General features: G+C 38.7%; 1 protein-coding gene across 1 annotated transcript in view; it reads right to left on the bottom strand.

Moving 5' to 3' along the window:
- Window positions 1–19,197, bottom strand: part of KNTC1 (kinetochore associated 1) — a 50,401-nt gene that overhangs the window by 6,260 nt on the left and 24,944 nt on the right. Inside the window, exons 28-36 of the mRNA XM_072413931.1 lie at window positions 16,597–16,700; window positions 14,055–14,157; window positions 13,818–13,952; window positions 11,172–11,291; window positions 10,828–10,900; window positions 9,511–9,692; window positions 4,883–5,064; window positions 2,303–2,381; window positions 308–426 (exon numbers count right to left, since the gene is read on the bottom strand). Of these exons, the coding sequence (XP_072270032.1) occupies window positions 308–426; window positions 2,303–2,381; window positions 4,883–5,064; window positions 9,511–9,692; window positions 10,828–10,900; window positions 11,172–11,291; window positions 13,818–13,952; window positions 14,055–14,157; window positions 16,597–16,700 (1,097 nt within the window). The remainder of the gene's footprint in view (window positions 1–307; window positions 427–2,302; window positions 2,382–4,882; window positions 5,065–9,510; window positions 9,693–10,827; window positions 10,901–11,171; window positions 11,292–13,817; window positions 13,953–14,054; window positions 14,158–16,596; window positions 16,701–19,197) is intronic.

Below are 19,197 nucleotides of genomic sequence, written 5' to 3'. Positions count from 1 at the left end.
GGTTACAGTAATCCAGACGAGAGATAATAGGAGCCTGTACAAGGAATTTGGTGGTCTCTGGGGAAAAGTAGGGCAGATTTTGAAGCTGATGTATTTAAGATGTATTTATTTAGTAATGAAAAAAGAGAGTGACTTTTCTGCCTAGGCCATCATCTCTCAACAAACTGTATGAGCTAATTTGTCTGTTTAAGTTTAACAGCAGATACAATTCGAAAGGTATCAAAACACCACCAAAACACAACACATTTTCTAAGCTGTAGACAATCAGATCAGATACAATACATGGTCTGTCATAGAATTCACTTACTTTACTTGGTCAATAGGTTTTTTGACAAGCGACACCACAGTATCAGTATCCGCTAAATGGATCAAACACTGCAAAGCCCGGCTTCTATGTGCAAATGTCAATTTGTTCTCACCAATAGGCTGGAAAATAAAAATGTATATAAACAAACATTATATACCAAAATATTCAAGATCACCCGAATTTAAAAAAAAAAAAAAATGAAGCAGTCTACCAGAAAGTTACATCTAAACTATATGGAGTCTGGTAAAATTATTCACCCTCATACATTTTGAGGATGCCTGTGGCAACAGCTCTCTGTTATAGTTTCTGTATTAGTTCCTCAAGAATATTACCAATGAAGTCAAATAAAGAAATACTTTTGGGTGGGCCGAACCTTTTTTGCAGTTGTATGTCGTATCATTGTAAAATTGTAAATCATCGTAAATCTAGTAATGGCATACACTGGTACATGGTTCACATTGTATCACATCCGCATTCAATCTGAAGCTGTCCAAAGATGTGGGGAAAGAGTGCAGATGCAGTCTGACCACAAGTCCTAAACATTTTTTTTTGCTTGCCACAGAAAAGTGTTTGTGGATAGTATAAAGACACCCATAGCACAAACCTTATCAGTTTAAAATGATACAACAATGCTGATCACTGTTCACCCTGGGATTGTTTTGTTGGAGATGTCTGTGGCATTCTTGTGGCAAAAATAAAAGCAGTAATTGTAGCCAAATCTTGAAATATAGGTTGAACAACATCTTGAAATATAGGTTGGCAAACAGTAATTATAAAACAACACACAATTGAGCAAGGGTACTAGGCAAGCTGTGCATGGCAGATCTATATCAGCATAACACTTTCCAACATAAACATAACAAATACTGGAAAGTTCCTGATGTGCACCGATTATTACCTATATATACCCTTAAAACTACATGCTTATCCCTCCTCTGAAACAAGGTTGCGAAATTTGAACAGATATGGGAACCGTAGGATGCCTACTATACAAGTCTACAGGTTTAATATGTCGCTGGTTCCAGACCCCACTGTGCTTCCTATCCACCTTTGTTTGTATCCCCCCCTCCTCCTATTCCCCGGCTTAGCTTCGTTTTTTGCTTTTTGACTCATTTCTTGTTTTCTGTTTATTTATCTGTTGTTTCCGTATTTTTATAGTCTATGGGGTTTGATAGGCCGCTACAGTATGGCCACTGTTTTTTTTCTGTTACTTACCCCAGAGTTTTATGTACCATTATCGGATGTACCCTGTATGCTGTGTTTACGAGATGTTTTGATGTATAAGCCTGGTTGTATTTGTATGTGAAAATGTTCAATAAAAATTCAGTTTAAAAAAAAAAACAAAAACCAAAAAAAAAACACATGCTTATAAATTATGCCAATGTATTCATCATACTCATGAAAGTTCCGCTAGAACTTCCTCCAAATGCAAGAGTTTCCTTATACATTGAAAACGATAAACATCAAACCATCAGATCTAAATAAGTTTAAAAGGCAATAGAAAAGTCAATGTTAAAATAACTAGGCCTTTTATTGCTTACATTGTTAGAGAGTTTAGGAACTTTTCACCATTGTAAAAAGAAAGATCTATATGCTGCAGTCGCAGTTTTCATCATCCAAAGTAGGCAACTGGATTGCAGATCGAACATAAAAATTCTAAAAAAAGAACCTCTTTCTTCTTTTCCACAATGATTCTCCAAAGACTGAGCTTATAAAAATGTGTTTCTCTTTATATATAAAATCAGAAATATCATCCATAGACCCTAAGCATCCTGCCAGTAGGGTCAAAGGTCAAAATGCAAGAAAACAAATACATCTACAAAAGCTATGTAGAAGATGAGCACCTTCTATAAATATATTAGCACAAGTATAAAGGATAAAGTAGGGAAGTACTAACAATACAGTGACAAAGACAAAAAAAAATGTGTAATTTAGTATTCAATTTTTTTTCATATCAGTTTGCATTTATAAAGTAAATCAAATTAAAACACTTACAGAAGTAGTAGACGTTGCAATCGCATACAGAAGTCTTGAGCTAAAATCTACTAAGTATGGTTGGAGGAGATATATAACTCTGTAAAAAAAAAAAAAATTCAATTCTAAATCGTCCCAGTTCTCTTTCCCATGACCTGACAAAATGGGAAAAACCCGGGCGAGTTTCAGTTAGTAAAATATTATAAATGGAGCTCACTCCATGGAGGTCTTTTTGTAAAAGAAGTTGCTCAACAGCTGTTGGGGTCCTTGAAAGCACCTCAATGGACGTAAAGGAGCGAACAAAGTTCCTCAATTGCAAGTATGCTAACCAGGCCGAACCCCTTTGAGCTGGGGGTACTGGTATGTCTCGGAAAGGGGGGACTCGTCCTTAGGATAAGTACTGGACTTACTTTAGGGTGATCAGTGCTATTCCAACTCAAAAATAGGGGCGTATGTAAAGCAGGAGGAAGAAAAAGGATTGTGGAATAGTGGAGTCAGTGGGCCCCGTCTAGTGGAGAGAAGGCCTTGTTTAATCATATCATCCCATTTAAACCATGTTTGGGTGACCGTAGGAGGCGTTAGTATCGAATGGATTCTAGATTGTGGAGTCACCCAGGGGGATGGAGGTAAACAACAGGATGACATGTGTTAGTCAATAGGAACCCAGGCCTTATGATTTCTATTATGGGTCTAATCCACATTTCTATGATTAATAGCATCCTTATAGTATAGATCAAAGTCAGGTATAGCCAAACCACCATTCGCTTTCTTTTTGGTAATTATCTTTCGAATAATCCTGGCTTTCTGTCCTCCCCATATAAAAGAATAAATCGCCCGGTCTAAACTAGGTAACAAAATAACATGGGGGTGGGGCTGCCAGTGTATTGAAATAATAGAGGACTTTCAGTAGTATATCCATCTTAATCACATTAATCTTTCCCATCCATGATAAAAGATTTTGGTATGACCTAAGCTAATTTTCTTTATTGGATAATAAGGGTTTGTAGGTAATATCCGGAATATCACTCAATTTCGAGGGAATACGTACTCCTAAGTATTTAATGGCATTATTTTGCCAACGAAAATGAAAATTTATCTTTAGTAAGGATACTTGTGTCTCTGTTTTATCATAATTTACTTTGAAGTTTCTAAGTGCCCTAAACTTCTCCATCTCATGCGTAATAATAAGGATGGATATGTGTGGAGAGGTGACATATAGTAACACATCATCTGCGAAGACGGACAATTTGTAATGCTCCTCTCCTACTACAAAACCTTTAATGTCAGGGTTATGTCTTATAGCTGTAGCGAGGTGTTCCATTACTAACACATATACCAATCGGGATAGTGGACATCCCTCTCTGATCCAGTTGCGTATCCCTAAGGGTGCTGATAATAAACCATTGGCTCGAACACACGCCGAAGGGTTGGTATACAAGGCTTGGATTCTATCTAGCATACCAGGGCCCATGCCTAATTGGACTAAAGTTTCCTGAAGAAAAACCCAATTAACACGATCAAATGCTTTTTCAGCTTCTATCGATATCGAGACAAGTGGGTGTATCTGTTTTTGTAGCCCACTTAATAAGGGAAGTTGTTTTCAATACGTTATCGCGGGTTTCCCGGCCAGTCAAAAAGCCAGCTTGATCTAAATGGACCATTGAGGGCAAGAGAGGGTTCAGTCTATTAGCTAGATGTTTCTAATATATTCTAATATCAATATTGGTGATCTGCCGCATACAGTGTGATCCCAGCCAGGTTAAGGTAAAACTGTAACATGGGCCTCTAGAGACTGGATGAAGGAAAGATAGCATTAAACACTTATAACATAATTGGCAATAGGACATCCTGAAATATTTTATAGAATCTCGGTGTAAACCCATCAGGTCCCTGACTTTTTCCAGGTACTATTGAGGATATACAATGTTTCACCTCTAATTCACTGAATGGGTAATCCAGACAAAGAGGATGCCCACTTTCCGTTTATGCATCGCATATAGTATCTGAGATTTTTTTTTGGCACATTGAGGCATCTCACATTGTAGGAGCAGAACCTCAGACGTGCCATGAATAAGGTAAGTCACTACTGAAGAGAAAAATGTATTGAGCAATAAAAAGAGAGAGAATGTAGAGAAAAAGTAAACAATAAAGCAAGTTAGAAAAAATCTTGCTTGGAAGGGTAACTAAAGAGAGATTCACCCAGACGGGTGTCTAAATATCTTACTACTGTAAGAGCACTACGTGGGGACATGAAGGGCACACGTACCTGTAGAAACAGCAACAACATTATGCCTCTGTGCCGAGGCGCATTTAACATAGCAATAAATCCAACAATATCATGCAACAATATAAAACCAATAACGTCCAAAACCAGGTTCCTGAGATCAATGCCTGTTGAACTATAAAAGCGTGGTTAAGATCATCTAACATATAGCCCCTGATTCATCAAGCAGAATCGGATGATCGCTCGCGCATTCGTATTCGCGATCCGAAATCGTACGCCTTCGCGCTATTCAGCAACTGAAAAAGCTCGCGGCCGGAGCCGCGCATCTCCGGCAGCCAATAACTCTCACCGCAGCCGACGGGTTACTATAGACCAACCGAATCCACCCCAACATCTTATTCCCTAATCCAATATAGGCCAATGTTTGGGACATGAACTGCCAGTCCACTCTGGCAACAGACAACAGAAAGGCAGGCGTTTTAGAATTCTGGGCTAAATGTATCCAGCTAAGGACCTTGGTGGTGTTGTCTCTAGCCTGACGGGTCGGGACAAAACAAATCTGGTCAGGGTGAATAATTTTAGTAATTATAGATTGCAGTCTCATAGCGAGTATTTTAGTAAAAAAAATTTAAAATCCTGGTTAAGCAGGGATATGGGCCTATAGCTTGGACATGAGGCTGGGTCTTTCCCTTCCTTAGGTATTATAGAAAATGGGCCAGTAGAGATTTATGGGAAAATTTGCTCCCATCTATTAAGCAGTTGAATTGGAGTGTGTTTGATCGTTCTTAGAAACTCTGCCTCAGTTATGGAGGATTCCAAGGTTTCAGAATCTTCCCGGGAAAGTTTGGGTAGAACCAACTGTAATAAATATTGTTGTACTTTACCTAACCGCTCTCCATCTCCCTTGTAAGACTGCTTATCTGGGTGTAGATTATGTAGGGCATCATAGTAGTCCGGGAAACCCGCTGCAATATCCTTTACCGGGTAGATTTTCTGCCCTTTTTTTATCCACTATATACAGTACGTATGATCCAGTACGTTGGGCTCTGAGAGCATTAGCCAGGGACCGACTGCATTTATTGCCAAATTCATAGTAGGTGTGTCTATATTTCGCTAAATTAGCCCTTGCTTTACCTAAACAAACAGTCCCCAGTTTGTCCCTCAATACCACTAACTCTGTGCCCACCTAAACATCTAGGGTCCGCTTTTGCACTTTCTCAAGTTCCATTATTTGCAAGAGTAGGTCCTGGATCTCCTTAGTGGCCATTTTCTTATATCTAGAGCCATGTTTAATGAGCACATCCCTGATTACTGCTTTGTGTGCCTCCCACAAAATCATAGGGCTCACTTCAGATTCCTTATTCATATAAAAGTAAGATGTGATCTCTGATAAGACATTCGTCTTAATGACCTAATCCTTCAACAAACTCTCATTGAGCTTCCAGTGCCAAGCCTTCGGGGCTGCATGATGGATACATATATCCAAGATCAGTGGGGCATGGCCCGCAAAAGCAATAGGACCAATCGCACCCCCCATCACCTGGGATACGATTGTTGAGGCCTAGAAAAAAAAAAAGGTATAATCCCTATCCCTAGGGTGAAGAACTCTCCAAATTTCAACCAGCTGGTGACCCAACATACATTTCCTAATTAGCCCTGATCTGGTGTGCTCCTTTTAAAAAAGCCAGAGATATCCAAATCTATATCTGGAGCAAAGATAAAATCACCCCTAAGAATCAGGATACGTTCTTGAAATTCCCCTAAGCAAGATAAAATAGTTGACAGAAAAGGAGCTGGGGATGAGTTTGGAGCGTATAACGTAGCTAGAGTAACTGGTTGATTGTTCAGTGTGCCTTCCTCATCGTATTTGGCCACTTTTAGAACCCAAGATACAGAATGACTCATGACCCCTTTGGAACAGGAATTGGAGGAGCAACAATGGTATGCTGTGGGGAATTTATGGTTTCAGAGTCTAGGGGGTTTGTCTATCTTGGAATGTGTCTCCTGGAGAAAGGCTATCTGGGTCTTATTCTGGTGCAAGTAGTTAAAAGGGCTTAAGGTTTTTCAGGCACGTTCAGGCCCACATCAATAATTAAAGCATATGTATTAAAATTGAACCATAACCGCCACCCAACTATTATTAATTTTGAAAAAGTAACCCATAGCTATATAATAAAAACAGAAAGATTGCATTATATCATGACCTGAGTAGGTATCCAGAATAACCCCCCAGAGGGCAGTGTGTCTGAAAAAAATTGTCCCATTCTGAACAATATACTGCGATCCATGCAGGTGGATCACCCACCTCCAGGAGGTACTAGTTCCCACCTTATGACACCTAGTAGCAGATAATTTGGTTCTAAATAGGACATTTAAAATTTTTCTAGCACACAACGGTAGAGCCAAAAAATTACAGTTTACCTCACAAAAATGTGCCAATGCCATCCCTGCAGTGCAGTGCTGTGCTGTGCAAGGAGACATGCAAATAACCAGAACTAACATAAAGTGGATCTGCCACCCAGAAGGATGACCTCCTCAACTCAGACAGTGTAAACCTTTAGCAAACATCATAGGCAGAGATCCGCAAACAGTAAGACCCAACAGATGAGTCTCGAACTTACAATTTGTAATGTACCATAACCTGAGTAAATCAAAAATCACCTCCAGCGGGCCATGTATTTTTGGAAAAAATGCCCATTACACCACTATGAATATTGTGCAGTAGTCTATACCAGCGGTCTCCAACCTTTTCAGTTCCGCGGACCACTAAAATCACCAGCTCCCAACAGCGCATGCGCAGCGAACCGGGTGTCACTCAAAGGGGGAGAAAGCTCCTCCAGAGTGACGTCATTTTGACATAATCCCGCCCACTCTCCAATTGCAGATCTGAACCTGCAATGAGAGAGTGGGCGGGTTGTGTCCAGGGACACAGCCTGTCCACTTCTCTGAGCCAGGGAACTGCGCTGGAGACATGGTCCCCAGCTCTGGCTGGTGCGTCCCCCCCCAGCAGGGTCCTACTGACCCAGCTCAGGGGTGCACAGACCAGTTGGTCAAAACCGCCACCAAGTGGCAATAGTTCCCACAACAAAGTTCCTGTCTCGTGGAGACAGCGATCCTGCCATTAACCTTCTGAGGTAGTTGGACCTTCTCGTTTAGCTTTCTGCCGACACCATATCTGGATGTTGCAAGATGGAATGGAAACCCTCATCTATACCAAATACAGCTCGCTCTAAGAACCTCTGTCAGGGGAAGCACAGCCCTTCGTAGAGCCAGGGTATGGCGGGATAAATCCTGCATGAGCATGATGGTCACATCCTGGAACAAAATTACTTCCTAGGACCAGGCAGCTTTTAAGATGTCCTACTTAACAGGAAAGGACTGTAATATACATATACCATCACGCACTCTGCTTGGATCATGAAACTTCCGACCAGGTGCTCTGTGTACGCGCTCTTTTTTAATATGGTTATCTTGAGGGGCATCCAGTAGCGTGTTAAAAATGTGGACCACTGCCATTTTTAGATTCGTGGCTTACACCGACTCTGGGAGCCCGCGTCTTCTCAGGTTGTTGCGCCTATTGCGGTTTTCCAGGTTGTCTTGTTGTAAAATCAAATGTTGGAGCAGAGAGTGTTCATTTAGAACTGATCTTTGCTGATTAGAGGATTGCAAAAAATTATCTGTGGTAGCTTCCACTGCTACAATCCTCTCACCCAGGTCATGCTTTAGGGTTGCCATTGCATTGTTAACTGTGTGCTTTTTAAGCTGTATGCATGCCTCCAGATCCTCCCTAGTAATGCCTGGTTGGGATGGAGGCTGAACTTTGGCTTGGGTGGAGGACAGTTCAGGAGAGGAGGGGGGGGGGGGGCTGAATGATGCCAGTGGCCTCTTCGCAGCTTCCCTGTCTCCCCCGTGTGCAGAAGCAGTGGGCTCAGTACTCACTGTGTGTCCTGCTCACGCCGCATGGTCAGATCTGGCGCCATCTTGGCTGCTATCTCCCTTCCCTGAGGGGAGGAGGGAGCCTTGTCGGTGCAGACGAGAAATACATCTATTGCCCATTGTCTTCCTACCCATACTAGTAAGAAGGCAGTGTGTGTGGGCGGCTGTAGCCGAGATATTAGCGGCTGTAAGTGGGAGCCGCCGGAACATGCTTCCTCTCAGTAGCGGCGCATGCGCAGTCTCTCAATTATTATGTTTTTTACTTTATATATTTTAAAATTAAATATCTTTATTTCAGGGATTTATACGAAGTTTTAAGATAACAATATTGTTCATCTTTTTATCTTCAAAAGGTATTAGCTTTGTATTTAGTATTGCATTTACCCTTATGGCCAGAGAATTACCGTATTTTTCGCACCATAAGACACACTTTTTTCCCCCCAAAAGTGGGGGGGAAATGTGGGTGTGTGTTGTGGTCCGAATACCCTCCCGTGCTTCCATGGGGGCCCCCAGCAGGCGGCTGCAGTTCCATCTAGCCTGGAATCCCCCCTGCAGCATGGCCCCCTCCATTCTGCAGCCTCCCCTGCCCGGATAACAAATAACATAAAGCTATCCACCCCTACCTTATCCTATCAATCGCAGAGCCCTGCCTTTCCCCTCCCTGTGTTTATCAGCAGATCACGTCTAGAGATGCTGGGGATGTGTTTCTGTGTGAACTTGTATTTATTTTATTATAATTTAAATGTATCAGACTCCGACTCCAGGTATCCAAAATTGTCACAGACTCCTCGACTCCGACTCCACAGCCTTGATAGAATGTTATTTTTTTATGTGGCTATTTCCTGAATATCTCATCTAAAGATATTTTCAAACCATGGGCCTCTGTATTTGATTTACTAGTATATACATTTTCACATAGATTTCACACGTAGAGTATATATAGGTATTTTATTTTGAGAGAAATACCTGTAACATAGTACAGGTTGACATTCAAAAATCCGGACCTTAGGAGTGCTGTATTTTCTAAAATTCTGGATTTTTGAATTGTCTGTAATTAATAATTTATGACAGAACTACACCCAAATAGAGTCGGCAAGGAAACTGAAGGATCCAGGTTATCGATGGCCGGATTTTCGACAGTCAAACTGTACATAATATAACATAAAATGACACGAGGCCTTACCTGTAAACTAGAGATTGCTTCAAACATTTTTAAATTGGTTTCAAAAATCTCTTTCTTTAAAAGATTATCTACAAAATAAAAAAGATTCAATTAAAAAATAACAAACAAAACCCCCCGAGAATACTACATACTAACTTAGGCAAAATAATAACTGTACAATGATTCCTAGTTTATGTCTGGCTGCTGATAGGTTAGTATCTGGGAGTAATGAATGTTTCTGGAAATAACAATGAAATATGTGGTGATCATGAAGGGTTACACATAAGGAAGGAACATAGCCTGGTAGAAACCTCTACTGTCTGAGTTAGTCAGAAATGGAGCTAAGCAAAGCATTAAATCCTGAGGTAAGGCGATGGGGTGGAAGTGACCAGGTCACTAAAGGTGGGAATCAAAAATGGACAGGATGGAGATGCTTCCTCTACACTTAATTCTGATAAACATGCTGCACTTCCCCCACAGTGAAGAACATGTTTGATCAGTCTCTCAGTGTTGAAACTATTCCGAGGTACAAACAGAGTGCACAATGACCAAAGGGAGGGAGTAGTTCTCATTGCACATCCTGGTTAGCCTACTCACTAAATGGGTCTTAAGAGACAGGGAAGGCACAGGGACAATGGGCCTGATTTATTATAGCTCTCCAAAGCTGGAGAGGATACACTTTCATTGGTGAACCAGGGTGATCCTGCAAACCTGCAGTGGATTTCTTAAAGTAATTTGTTAGCAAATATTTTCAATCCTGGACTAGATCTATTCCAAGTTTTTTTTAAAGACCCAGGTTCACTGATAAAAGTGTATCCTCTTAGGCCTAATGTCGGAGGCTCTGAAATTTGCTGGTAAATGGTACCAAGACCAAGGTTCTGGAAAGAGCCTTTATATAGAACCCAGTCTTCGGTCACTTCGAGGCTATTCCTGCAAAGTGCAGGTGAAATGCTCTCAGGTCAGTCTCCAATCCCCCAAATAATTCCGTAGACCTGCTTTCTCAATGATAAAGTCAAATCCTAACTAAAACAAAAATAGTGTAGAGGCGCAGGGGAAAAATGGTTAGGCAATGTCACATGTGACATCTTGCCAAATCATTATTGTCTTGGTCCTGTAGAACAGAGTCTCCTGTAGTAAACATCAACCCATTAACATTAAGAGTAACTATAAGCATTCAAAATTCTACATTTTGTAAAACTACAAAAATTTAAAACATAGACACACCTTTGATAATGCACACATGGAACTTGAGAATGTCCACAAGTATTCTTGCAATCCTTTTCTGATCTTCCTTGCACTGAAAAATTTTCATAAACAAAACAAGAACACATCTTTGTTTAATTGCTAAAGGAAGTTTGTTCAAATGTTTGTCCCAGTGTCTGAACCTTTTTGACATCGATTGCAAGCTTTACACTTAAAGAAAAATGTTTAAGTGGTGTGAAATTAAAATCAAGTACACAAGTTTATAATACCTGTTCCTATAAACTACTTTAATTAACCACATTATTAGTGATATATATCTTGATGACAGTAATATAACCTAAAACAAAGTAATCCTCACAAAGTACCTCCTCAGAAGTTCCTGGACTCTCCTGCAATGCTATTCTTGCCCACAGTGACAGACGCTCAACTGTTTTTTCTGCTTCAGATGGAGAAATCGACTTCAAAAGATTCAAGCACTCATCACCCTGTGAAAACATCATCCTCAAAATGTAAAAAAATATAAATATAATTGTATAAAAAATCTATAAAATATATTCCATATGGCGAAAAAGCGCTGAGCATAAAGATTTGCAAATACTTTTCCTTTACAAATAAGCTATTTTTGTTCCAAACCACTTCTATTCATTCTGTGCACGTTTGTAGCTGCAAGCGGGGGTTCCTGACAGTGTCAAGGTCCTTCTGGCATTCTGTCCTTCTCATTCAATCTCACCAAGCACATGAAAAGCAGTCGTCAAATTCTGCGGTTGACGGCATATTAGTTGAAGCGGGGCACGTGGGAGTTATTCCAACTAAAGATCCCAATGAAGATTTATTTTTTTGTCAGCAGCAACAATTCTGAGTCACTGTATGTGCCAGTGAAACCATTGATTAGGTTTATTTTACTTTTTCTTCAGTGTGTGCTGTTGTACACTGCAAAAATTGCAGAATGACCAAAAATTTCTGATTTAGTCACATTTTAGTCCTTTCACATTGAGTGGGCTAAATTTAATGCAATGTACAAGCAGAACTAGGGACATCAGATAAATTCACTAGCAGCACTTTATGATACTTATATATAATAAAATAGGATGATGACTGTTATGTCTGGGAAATAAAAGTTTGTGCCAAGAGTGTTGGCTCGGTGAATAAATTTGTACTTCATTTACCTCCACCTTGAGGAAGTGTGATCTAGTGAATGAAATAGCAGGTATTACCCAGATGTTTACTTGTCTGGAGTTTGGATTTTTTCTTAATATACCTGTTATTTTTTGTAGATGGAAGAAGTAGGTATTCTGCCTTGTGTATGCAATGTTTCAAACTGCACATAAACATATTATGTAGATTTGTCCTATTATTATTTAACAGAACAAAAATGGTGGCTAGGTTTATCAAACACCTAATGCTTATGGTTCACCTTTGTACAGAAGACTGAATACCTGTAACCTACTCACTGGGAAAGCGTCAAAAAAAAAAAAAAAAAAAAATCACCTAAGATGGTCTAGAATAGTAGGTGCCAACCTTTTCGGTCCCACGGACCACTAAAATCACCGGCTACCGACCGCACATGCGCGGGGATCCGGGTGTTACTCAAAGGGAGAGAAACCTCCCCCAGAGTGGCCTTATTATGACATAACCCCACCCACTCCTCCATTGCAGATGAGCATGCAATTGGAGAGTGGGTGGGTTGTGTCCAGGGACTCAGACCCCCCACCTCCTTGAGCCTAGGAATTGTACAGGGCATGTGGTCCGCAGTTCTAGCCGGTGCATCCCCCGAGCGGGGTCCTTCTCCTGACCCCTTTCTCGTGGACCACCAGTTGGCAACCACAAGTCTAGAACACCTTACCTACTATCCAAGTTCTCATCAAATGAATCTACATTGTTGTGGCAAAAATGTTGTGAAGTGGGTAATTTGCAGCATATGTTATAAAAGTGTAAAAACTTAATTAGCCTTTGGAATTCAGTATTTAGACTGATTTACAAGCCATGGATCTCCCTTTCTCAAAGCAGCTTATGTGTTTTCCTGATCTTTGGGTGTTTGCCAAACTCATTTTAAAACTAATAATTTATTAACTGTAACTCTAATTATGCCCTCTTGTTATACTGTTGTTAAGCAGCAGCTAACTATCGTTCTATTCTATTTGTATTGTTGATGCATCTTATTCTAAATGTATCTGAATCCCACTAGTGAATTCCAGTTTACAATTTCCTTGTATTTACCTTCATTGCATCTACATTACATCATGTATATTACATCTTGCCTTGTGTCTGGAAATTATTTTTGTTTAAAATCAAAACTTATTGAAAAAAATGTGATCTAATAAATAGATGGAACAATCCGCATTGGATTGCTGGAATTAGTGTTTATTTTAATGTCAATTTTAAATTGGTTGAAGAAAATGTGCATGTGCATGTGATTGTGAAATTTCCATCGCTTAGGGTAAGCCTTGTTTTTATCACTGATAAACCAATTATTGTCTGTATTTGAAACATTTAAAAACTAAAATCTAAGCTAAATATATGGGTACTAGTTTGGTAGTCAATGAATACCTAAATCTGTCCAAGCGATTTTGTGATCTGTGCACTATTCAAGCATTTATGATCCTAGACTTGGAAATTCATGGCTCTCCTAAAGTGATTACTGACAAAACTTTTTGTGCAAAAAAAGGTTTCTTTTACATTATTGAGAAGGTACTTAATAACACTTAAGTAGTTCAGGATACCAGCTGACTTGGTATAAACTGTTCAAAAGCTTTGTACAGTAATTTGTGTGCTTGCCTCCCAAAATAAGAAATACTACTTGACTTGGATCCAGTTCAAAAATTCACACCCAATGTTTTAAAAAGCAAAAATAGAAAAACCCACTCCACATTCTGATTCTTTTAATTGCTGCAGGGGATATTTGGTGCCTGTTTTAAGGCTCAGCCACCATCAACCACACAATAAGCAGTTAAAATACAATTTATTAAAATGTTAATGTTAAATATTTTGACTTGTTAAATCAAAACACTTACCCTGTTCATATAAATTAGTTGCACAAGCCTAAAGATGTAAACTTCTACTGTAGGCAGCTGATATGCATCAGCAATCTTCAATGAATCTTCCAAAGATGAAGGAGAATCTTGCTTGAGTATGTATTTGATTAAATTCTTCAATAAAGGAAAGATTATTATTTTTGACTATGAAATAAAGGAAGTTTAAGACAACCAACTGAAAATATGCAAAGCTTTCTGTTTTAAGGACTTGCTCACCAATATATTTTTGTCATGAAGAAAATTAAATGCTCTTATTCCATAGCCTCGCAAAAGGTTGTTCATCTCCATGAGCCGGTAGCTTTCCTGCAATAATTTCACCCTAACAAGAACAAAATTAAATGCATCTCAAATGAAACAAAACAAAAGAGTATTGTTTCAAGTATGTGATTATTCGTTTGCAATAGTTGGCCATTAATCTTTAATTTGTATGCATGGAAAATGAAAATGTATATTGTACATCCCTACAGTACACTCACATAGTTTCTTTAAAAAATGTAAGTATAAAAAAATACTAGTTGATCTGGTTAGAAATCTTTAAAACTTCCATTTTCCTGTTGTAAATGAATAAATGGTCTCTATTACACCAAAATCCCATGCAGTAAAGTCCCTGTCAGAGTCCTTTTTCCTATGCTACAGAATATTTCCCCAATCTCCAACAGCAGGAGGTGCTATGAAGACCAGCAGAAATAGCCTGAGGCTGGAATTGAAAATCAGTAGAGGAAGTATTCTCAGCTCTGGACAGCTGCCAGCACAGGAAATTAAGAACGATTTCTGTCAGGATTAACAGGTACTTTATTGTGATTGGGGATCACATTAAAGTATTTGTTAATCCTGACATAAATAATTACCTACAGCGTTTATAAGAGACAAAATGCAGGAAAATAGACATGTATTGCAAAGATTTAGTGCATTTCATTTTCTTGAGGGGGGATTGGGGATTTAGCGAGTCAAATTTTAAAACAAAAAAAAAAACTTTAAGTGTCAGTGTACAGTTATGTGGGACTTTGGAAGAAGTGCAGCTTCCTACACGCTTGATCCACTGAATAACAACACTTAAATGAAGTCTGACCATTTCTTTTTTGTATAGGGGCATGAATATGTATATCTGGAGTTTTTACCTCTTTTAATACTAAACTTACTTTGATTGGTATGGAAACTGCAGCCTGACATTGCATGAACATATTAAGACTTCTTCCTAGAATATAGGATACGTACATGCATGTTTTTGGCACCCCAGGTGCATTGTTTTTTATTTATTGGCATTAAACCTTATTTGCCACTTAGATGCCCAATCACACAGTTCATCTGGACCTGCCTATAAAAGCGAATATACTATATCCACAGCTACTTCATTGCTTTTTTTTTACTTCACAAGTAGAAATGTTTAAATTGACTGTATGGACATTTAAACATTTATACAGTCAATTTAAATATTTTAATTTGTGTTCTTTTCTTTGAGGACCCCTTTACGTTCTGTTTTATTGCAACCAGTCTAATTTTTAGTGATCAGTATTTAGCATTTAGAAATTTGCTCTTTAAAACTTAAGTGTTTTTTTTTTCTCTCCAAGATGTGCTTGTAGTTTACAACTTCAATGAAATTAATCATTTGGATGGTTGTTAGCCTTTTCATCAGGCATGCATCATTTTGCATCAAACATGCTGTAAAAGCACAAGAAGCCTATTACTAACCATGGAGTATGAAATGTAATTATTGTGTGACCACTGTCACTGCAAGCAGAATGCGAAATTGCAAGTCTGTCACTGCTCTCTGACAAGTTTGGTACAGGAACGTTGTAAGGCTGTTTAACCCCCTAGTTACAGTTTCATTTTTTATGGTTTTTGTTGTTTTGTTTACAAATTAAAATATTAAAATGTGACAGGAAATGTTGTTGACCCCCGCTTCTTAGTGACCTGTTCATATTTATTTTTTCTTTTGTTTAATATGTACCATGTGTATTTATTTGGTTACTCATTAGGTATGAATGCATTTGTTTTCTTTTGTATTCTGTAATCCCCATTTCCTGTCAATAAAAAGTAGCTGGCTAAAGAGACTTTCTGGATTTTAAAAATATAGCCAGACTCTACAATCCGCTGTTGATAGTAGAAAAGAATTATTCATGCACTTAAAGCTGTGGTTTTCAATAAATGATTAAGAAAAAATGGTTTTAAAGTATAGTCTGTTCTATTTTGCTTCTCTCATTAGTTTCCACTCTGATTCCAAGAAGGTGCTCTGCACAGAGCCCGCACTGACACTGGACTCCGTGCACAGGGAATCCCTCACGTCATCTTGCTGGGCGTGTGCTGTGCGGTACCCGCGTAGACAACGCCCACACTAACCCAGAGTACGTGCTGAATGGTGGGACGTTTCCTTGAGGCACGTTTATGAGCTTTATCTATAACGCTGCTTGCAAAATTAAAAAAAATAAATTGTGGTGTTAATGCTGGAAAACGCCCAAAAACGGGAAACCGCTAGTAAGCACTTCTATTGATTTCAAGGGGACGTTTTCCCGTCTTTAATGCACTGAAACATAAAAGCGGTAAAAACGCGGCATAGACGTTTTCCAGTGCTTTAAAAACAAGCTTTAAAGCGCTAATAAAAGTGCAGAAAAACGCATATACAGGCAGTAGGAACATTTACATGCGTTTTTAAAAACGTCTGTGTAGACCCAGCCTAATAAAATCCATTTAAAATAAAATTTAGGAACAATGCTAAAATGATATGAAATAAGGATATAAAGGTGAAGGAATATTTGCTTACTTGGGATGATCCATCTCTAGATGTTGCTTGACAAGCTGCTCTACTGCATCACTCCATGGAACCACAGCACCATACATTATTTGAAGGACTGCATCAAATATTAACTACAAAAAAATATTTATGATTGAATAAAAAGACTGGTGTTGTGCACATTCTTAAATGTATTATGGGTAGGACTAAATATCTTTTAATTAAACAAAAATAAAATATTATGCATCAAATTTCATACCAGAGAAAGCTTTATGCTATGTTCACACCGGTATTGTGGGGAGTTTAGCGCTTACTCATGTCAGGGAACTGCTGCCTCTTTGTAGACACTACATGTAGCTGCTTCTGGTGGAAAAATTAATTCCATAGAGGATTAATAGCGGCAGAAATTGTCAAATTTGCAGACACTGGTTCTTCAACAACCAGCGTTGTGGTTTGAGTGACAGAAACGTCGGACACCTTGAGGGATCCTTAAGCAAGTCTAAACCTGCCCTAAGGCTCCCCCACATTTTCTTGTTTCCCATATTTCCTGCTCGAAAAAGACAGAATGTGGGCAAGTAGTATTACTTATAACCAAATCAGAAAGGAACGTTTACATCTCCTAGTGGTAGACAGGGCTGTGGAGTCGGAATCGGAGACAATTTTGGGTATATGGAGTCGGAGTCGATAAAAATGTGCAAACTACGACTCTTGATAAATTGAAATGATGATAAAAAATACAGCAAGTTCAAATGTCCTATTTCACAAACAATAGACATAATTATGTACTTCTCTGATGTAGGAATAAAGTCCAGTACTTAGTTGTATTTCCACTAGTGTGAAGTTCAGCTGAGATATTATACAACCTGACATTCACATTATTGTAATCTGGAAAATGTACATTGCAAAAAGTGTTTTATTTTTATTTCAGATATGTGTTTAGCAAGTTCATTTGAGGGTAAACAACTGTAGGTGTAGGTATAGGTGAGTGCTATGGCCTCATATGTGTTCAGGTGTCCTGTCCGCACTCTCAATATATGCTCCCATCCAGGGCTGAACTTTAACATCATTTTGCACCGCACCTCATATTAGGAAGTTAGTTAAGTGGCCCCCTGGCCCTGGATCCTCCCACTGCCCTGTCTTTAGCAGAAGATCAGCAAACAAAGATAAAGGTGGCAGCGTCTGCGCAACATCCTCTGTCTGCTAAAAGAGCTCAGAAGAACTTGGAGGAACAGCGTTTTGGATTCAAGTGTTCATGTTTATTTTAAAACTGCATGGCTGTTTGTGTGTACTATGATGGAAGGCTGTGTGCATGTTTCTGGATAAAACTGCAGGGCTATGTGTATGTTTGTGCATATGGTGCAGGAATGTATGAATGTTTGTGTATAATGCATACTAGGTGTATGTTTCTGAGTAAAATGTGGGGCTCTGTGTTGTGTGTATAGTATTTGTTTGTGCATGTTTTTCTGTATAGGAAAAATTATGTCTAAGTTTAGTGCAGGGCTATATCTTATTTTAGTGTATAGAGCCGTGTTGTATGTATGTTTGCAATAGTGCAGGACTATGTGTATGTGTATTTAAATCAAAGAATATGGTAGTTAGTATACCATATTTTATATTTATATTTTAGTGAAAGCGGCATCCCATTCACAATGGCAAAAAGTCTGTCAACAAACACGATAAAGTCTGATGTTTATGCGCACTCTACATTATCAAGTGATAGGAAACATTACGTGTGCCAATGTATTCTTGAAGATGATGGTGAAAAACAATATGATTTAAAAAATAGCAGTTTCAGTGGGTCTAACAAAAATGCACCTACAAGAGCATCAAATTGAAAAAGCACTTGCAGCATTTCAACCTAAAGTGTTAGAAGTTGTGAATGAGAAAGATATCAATAAAAAAATATTCCATCTACTTCTGGGATAAAAATGTTCAGAAATCTACTGGAGACCAAACACAACTAAGTAGATTCTTTATATCTGACAAAGTAACCATAACAATGACACCAGAAAAATTCAAAAACCACATTATTGAAATGGTAGTAAAGAATAGTGTACCACTATTCTTCTTTTCACAGGTAGCCTTTTTAGGCCTAAATGGAGAACGTGCTAAAAAACTAGGTGTTTCTCTGAAAGGAGAAAGTAATGGGAAACTTATAATTGAAGAGGCCAAACATAAAGAGGAGGAACTACGTCACAGAGTCAATTATTTTGCTATTAATGTTAGATTTGTTGATGAAAATAATAAAAATAATCAATAACGCAAACCTTGGGAGTAAAGGACACCCAGGCACATCACACCAGTGACTATCTTCAGAAGTTAGTGGAGGATGTTCTAGAAGATTTTGAAAATAAAAAGCAACAGACTATGTATTGTGACAGATAATGCTTTATATGTTGAGCACAATTGGGAAAATGAATAAAGTGGATGAAGAAAGTGACAGACAGATATTAAAGGAAGAAAGTTCTGCAAGTATTGGAGAAAGTGAAAGCGAAGAGAAAAGTGACATTTTGGATAACATTGTTGAAGAAGCATCTAAGCGGTCTACTATTAAACACATGCGTTGTGCTGTTCATACTCTGCAACTTGCAATAAGAGATGGATTGAAAGATCGTCATGCAGCTAATCCAA

The sequence above is a fragment of the Pyxicephalus adspersus genome, chromosome 6 (genome assembly GCF_032062135.1).
Source record: "Pyxicephalus adspersus chromosome 6, UCB_Pads_2.0, whole genome shotgun sequence".
NCBI classification, from domain to species: Eukaryota; Metazoa; Chordata; class Amphibia; order Anura; family Pyxicephalidae; genus Pyxicephalus; species Pyxicephalus adspersus.
Note: the sequence above shows the minus strand (reverse complement) of the source record. Positions and strands in the feature narration are given on the sequence as shown.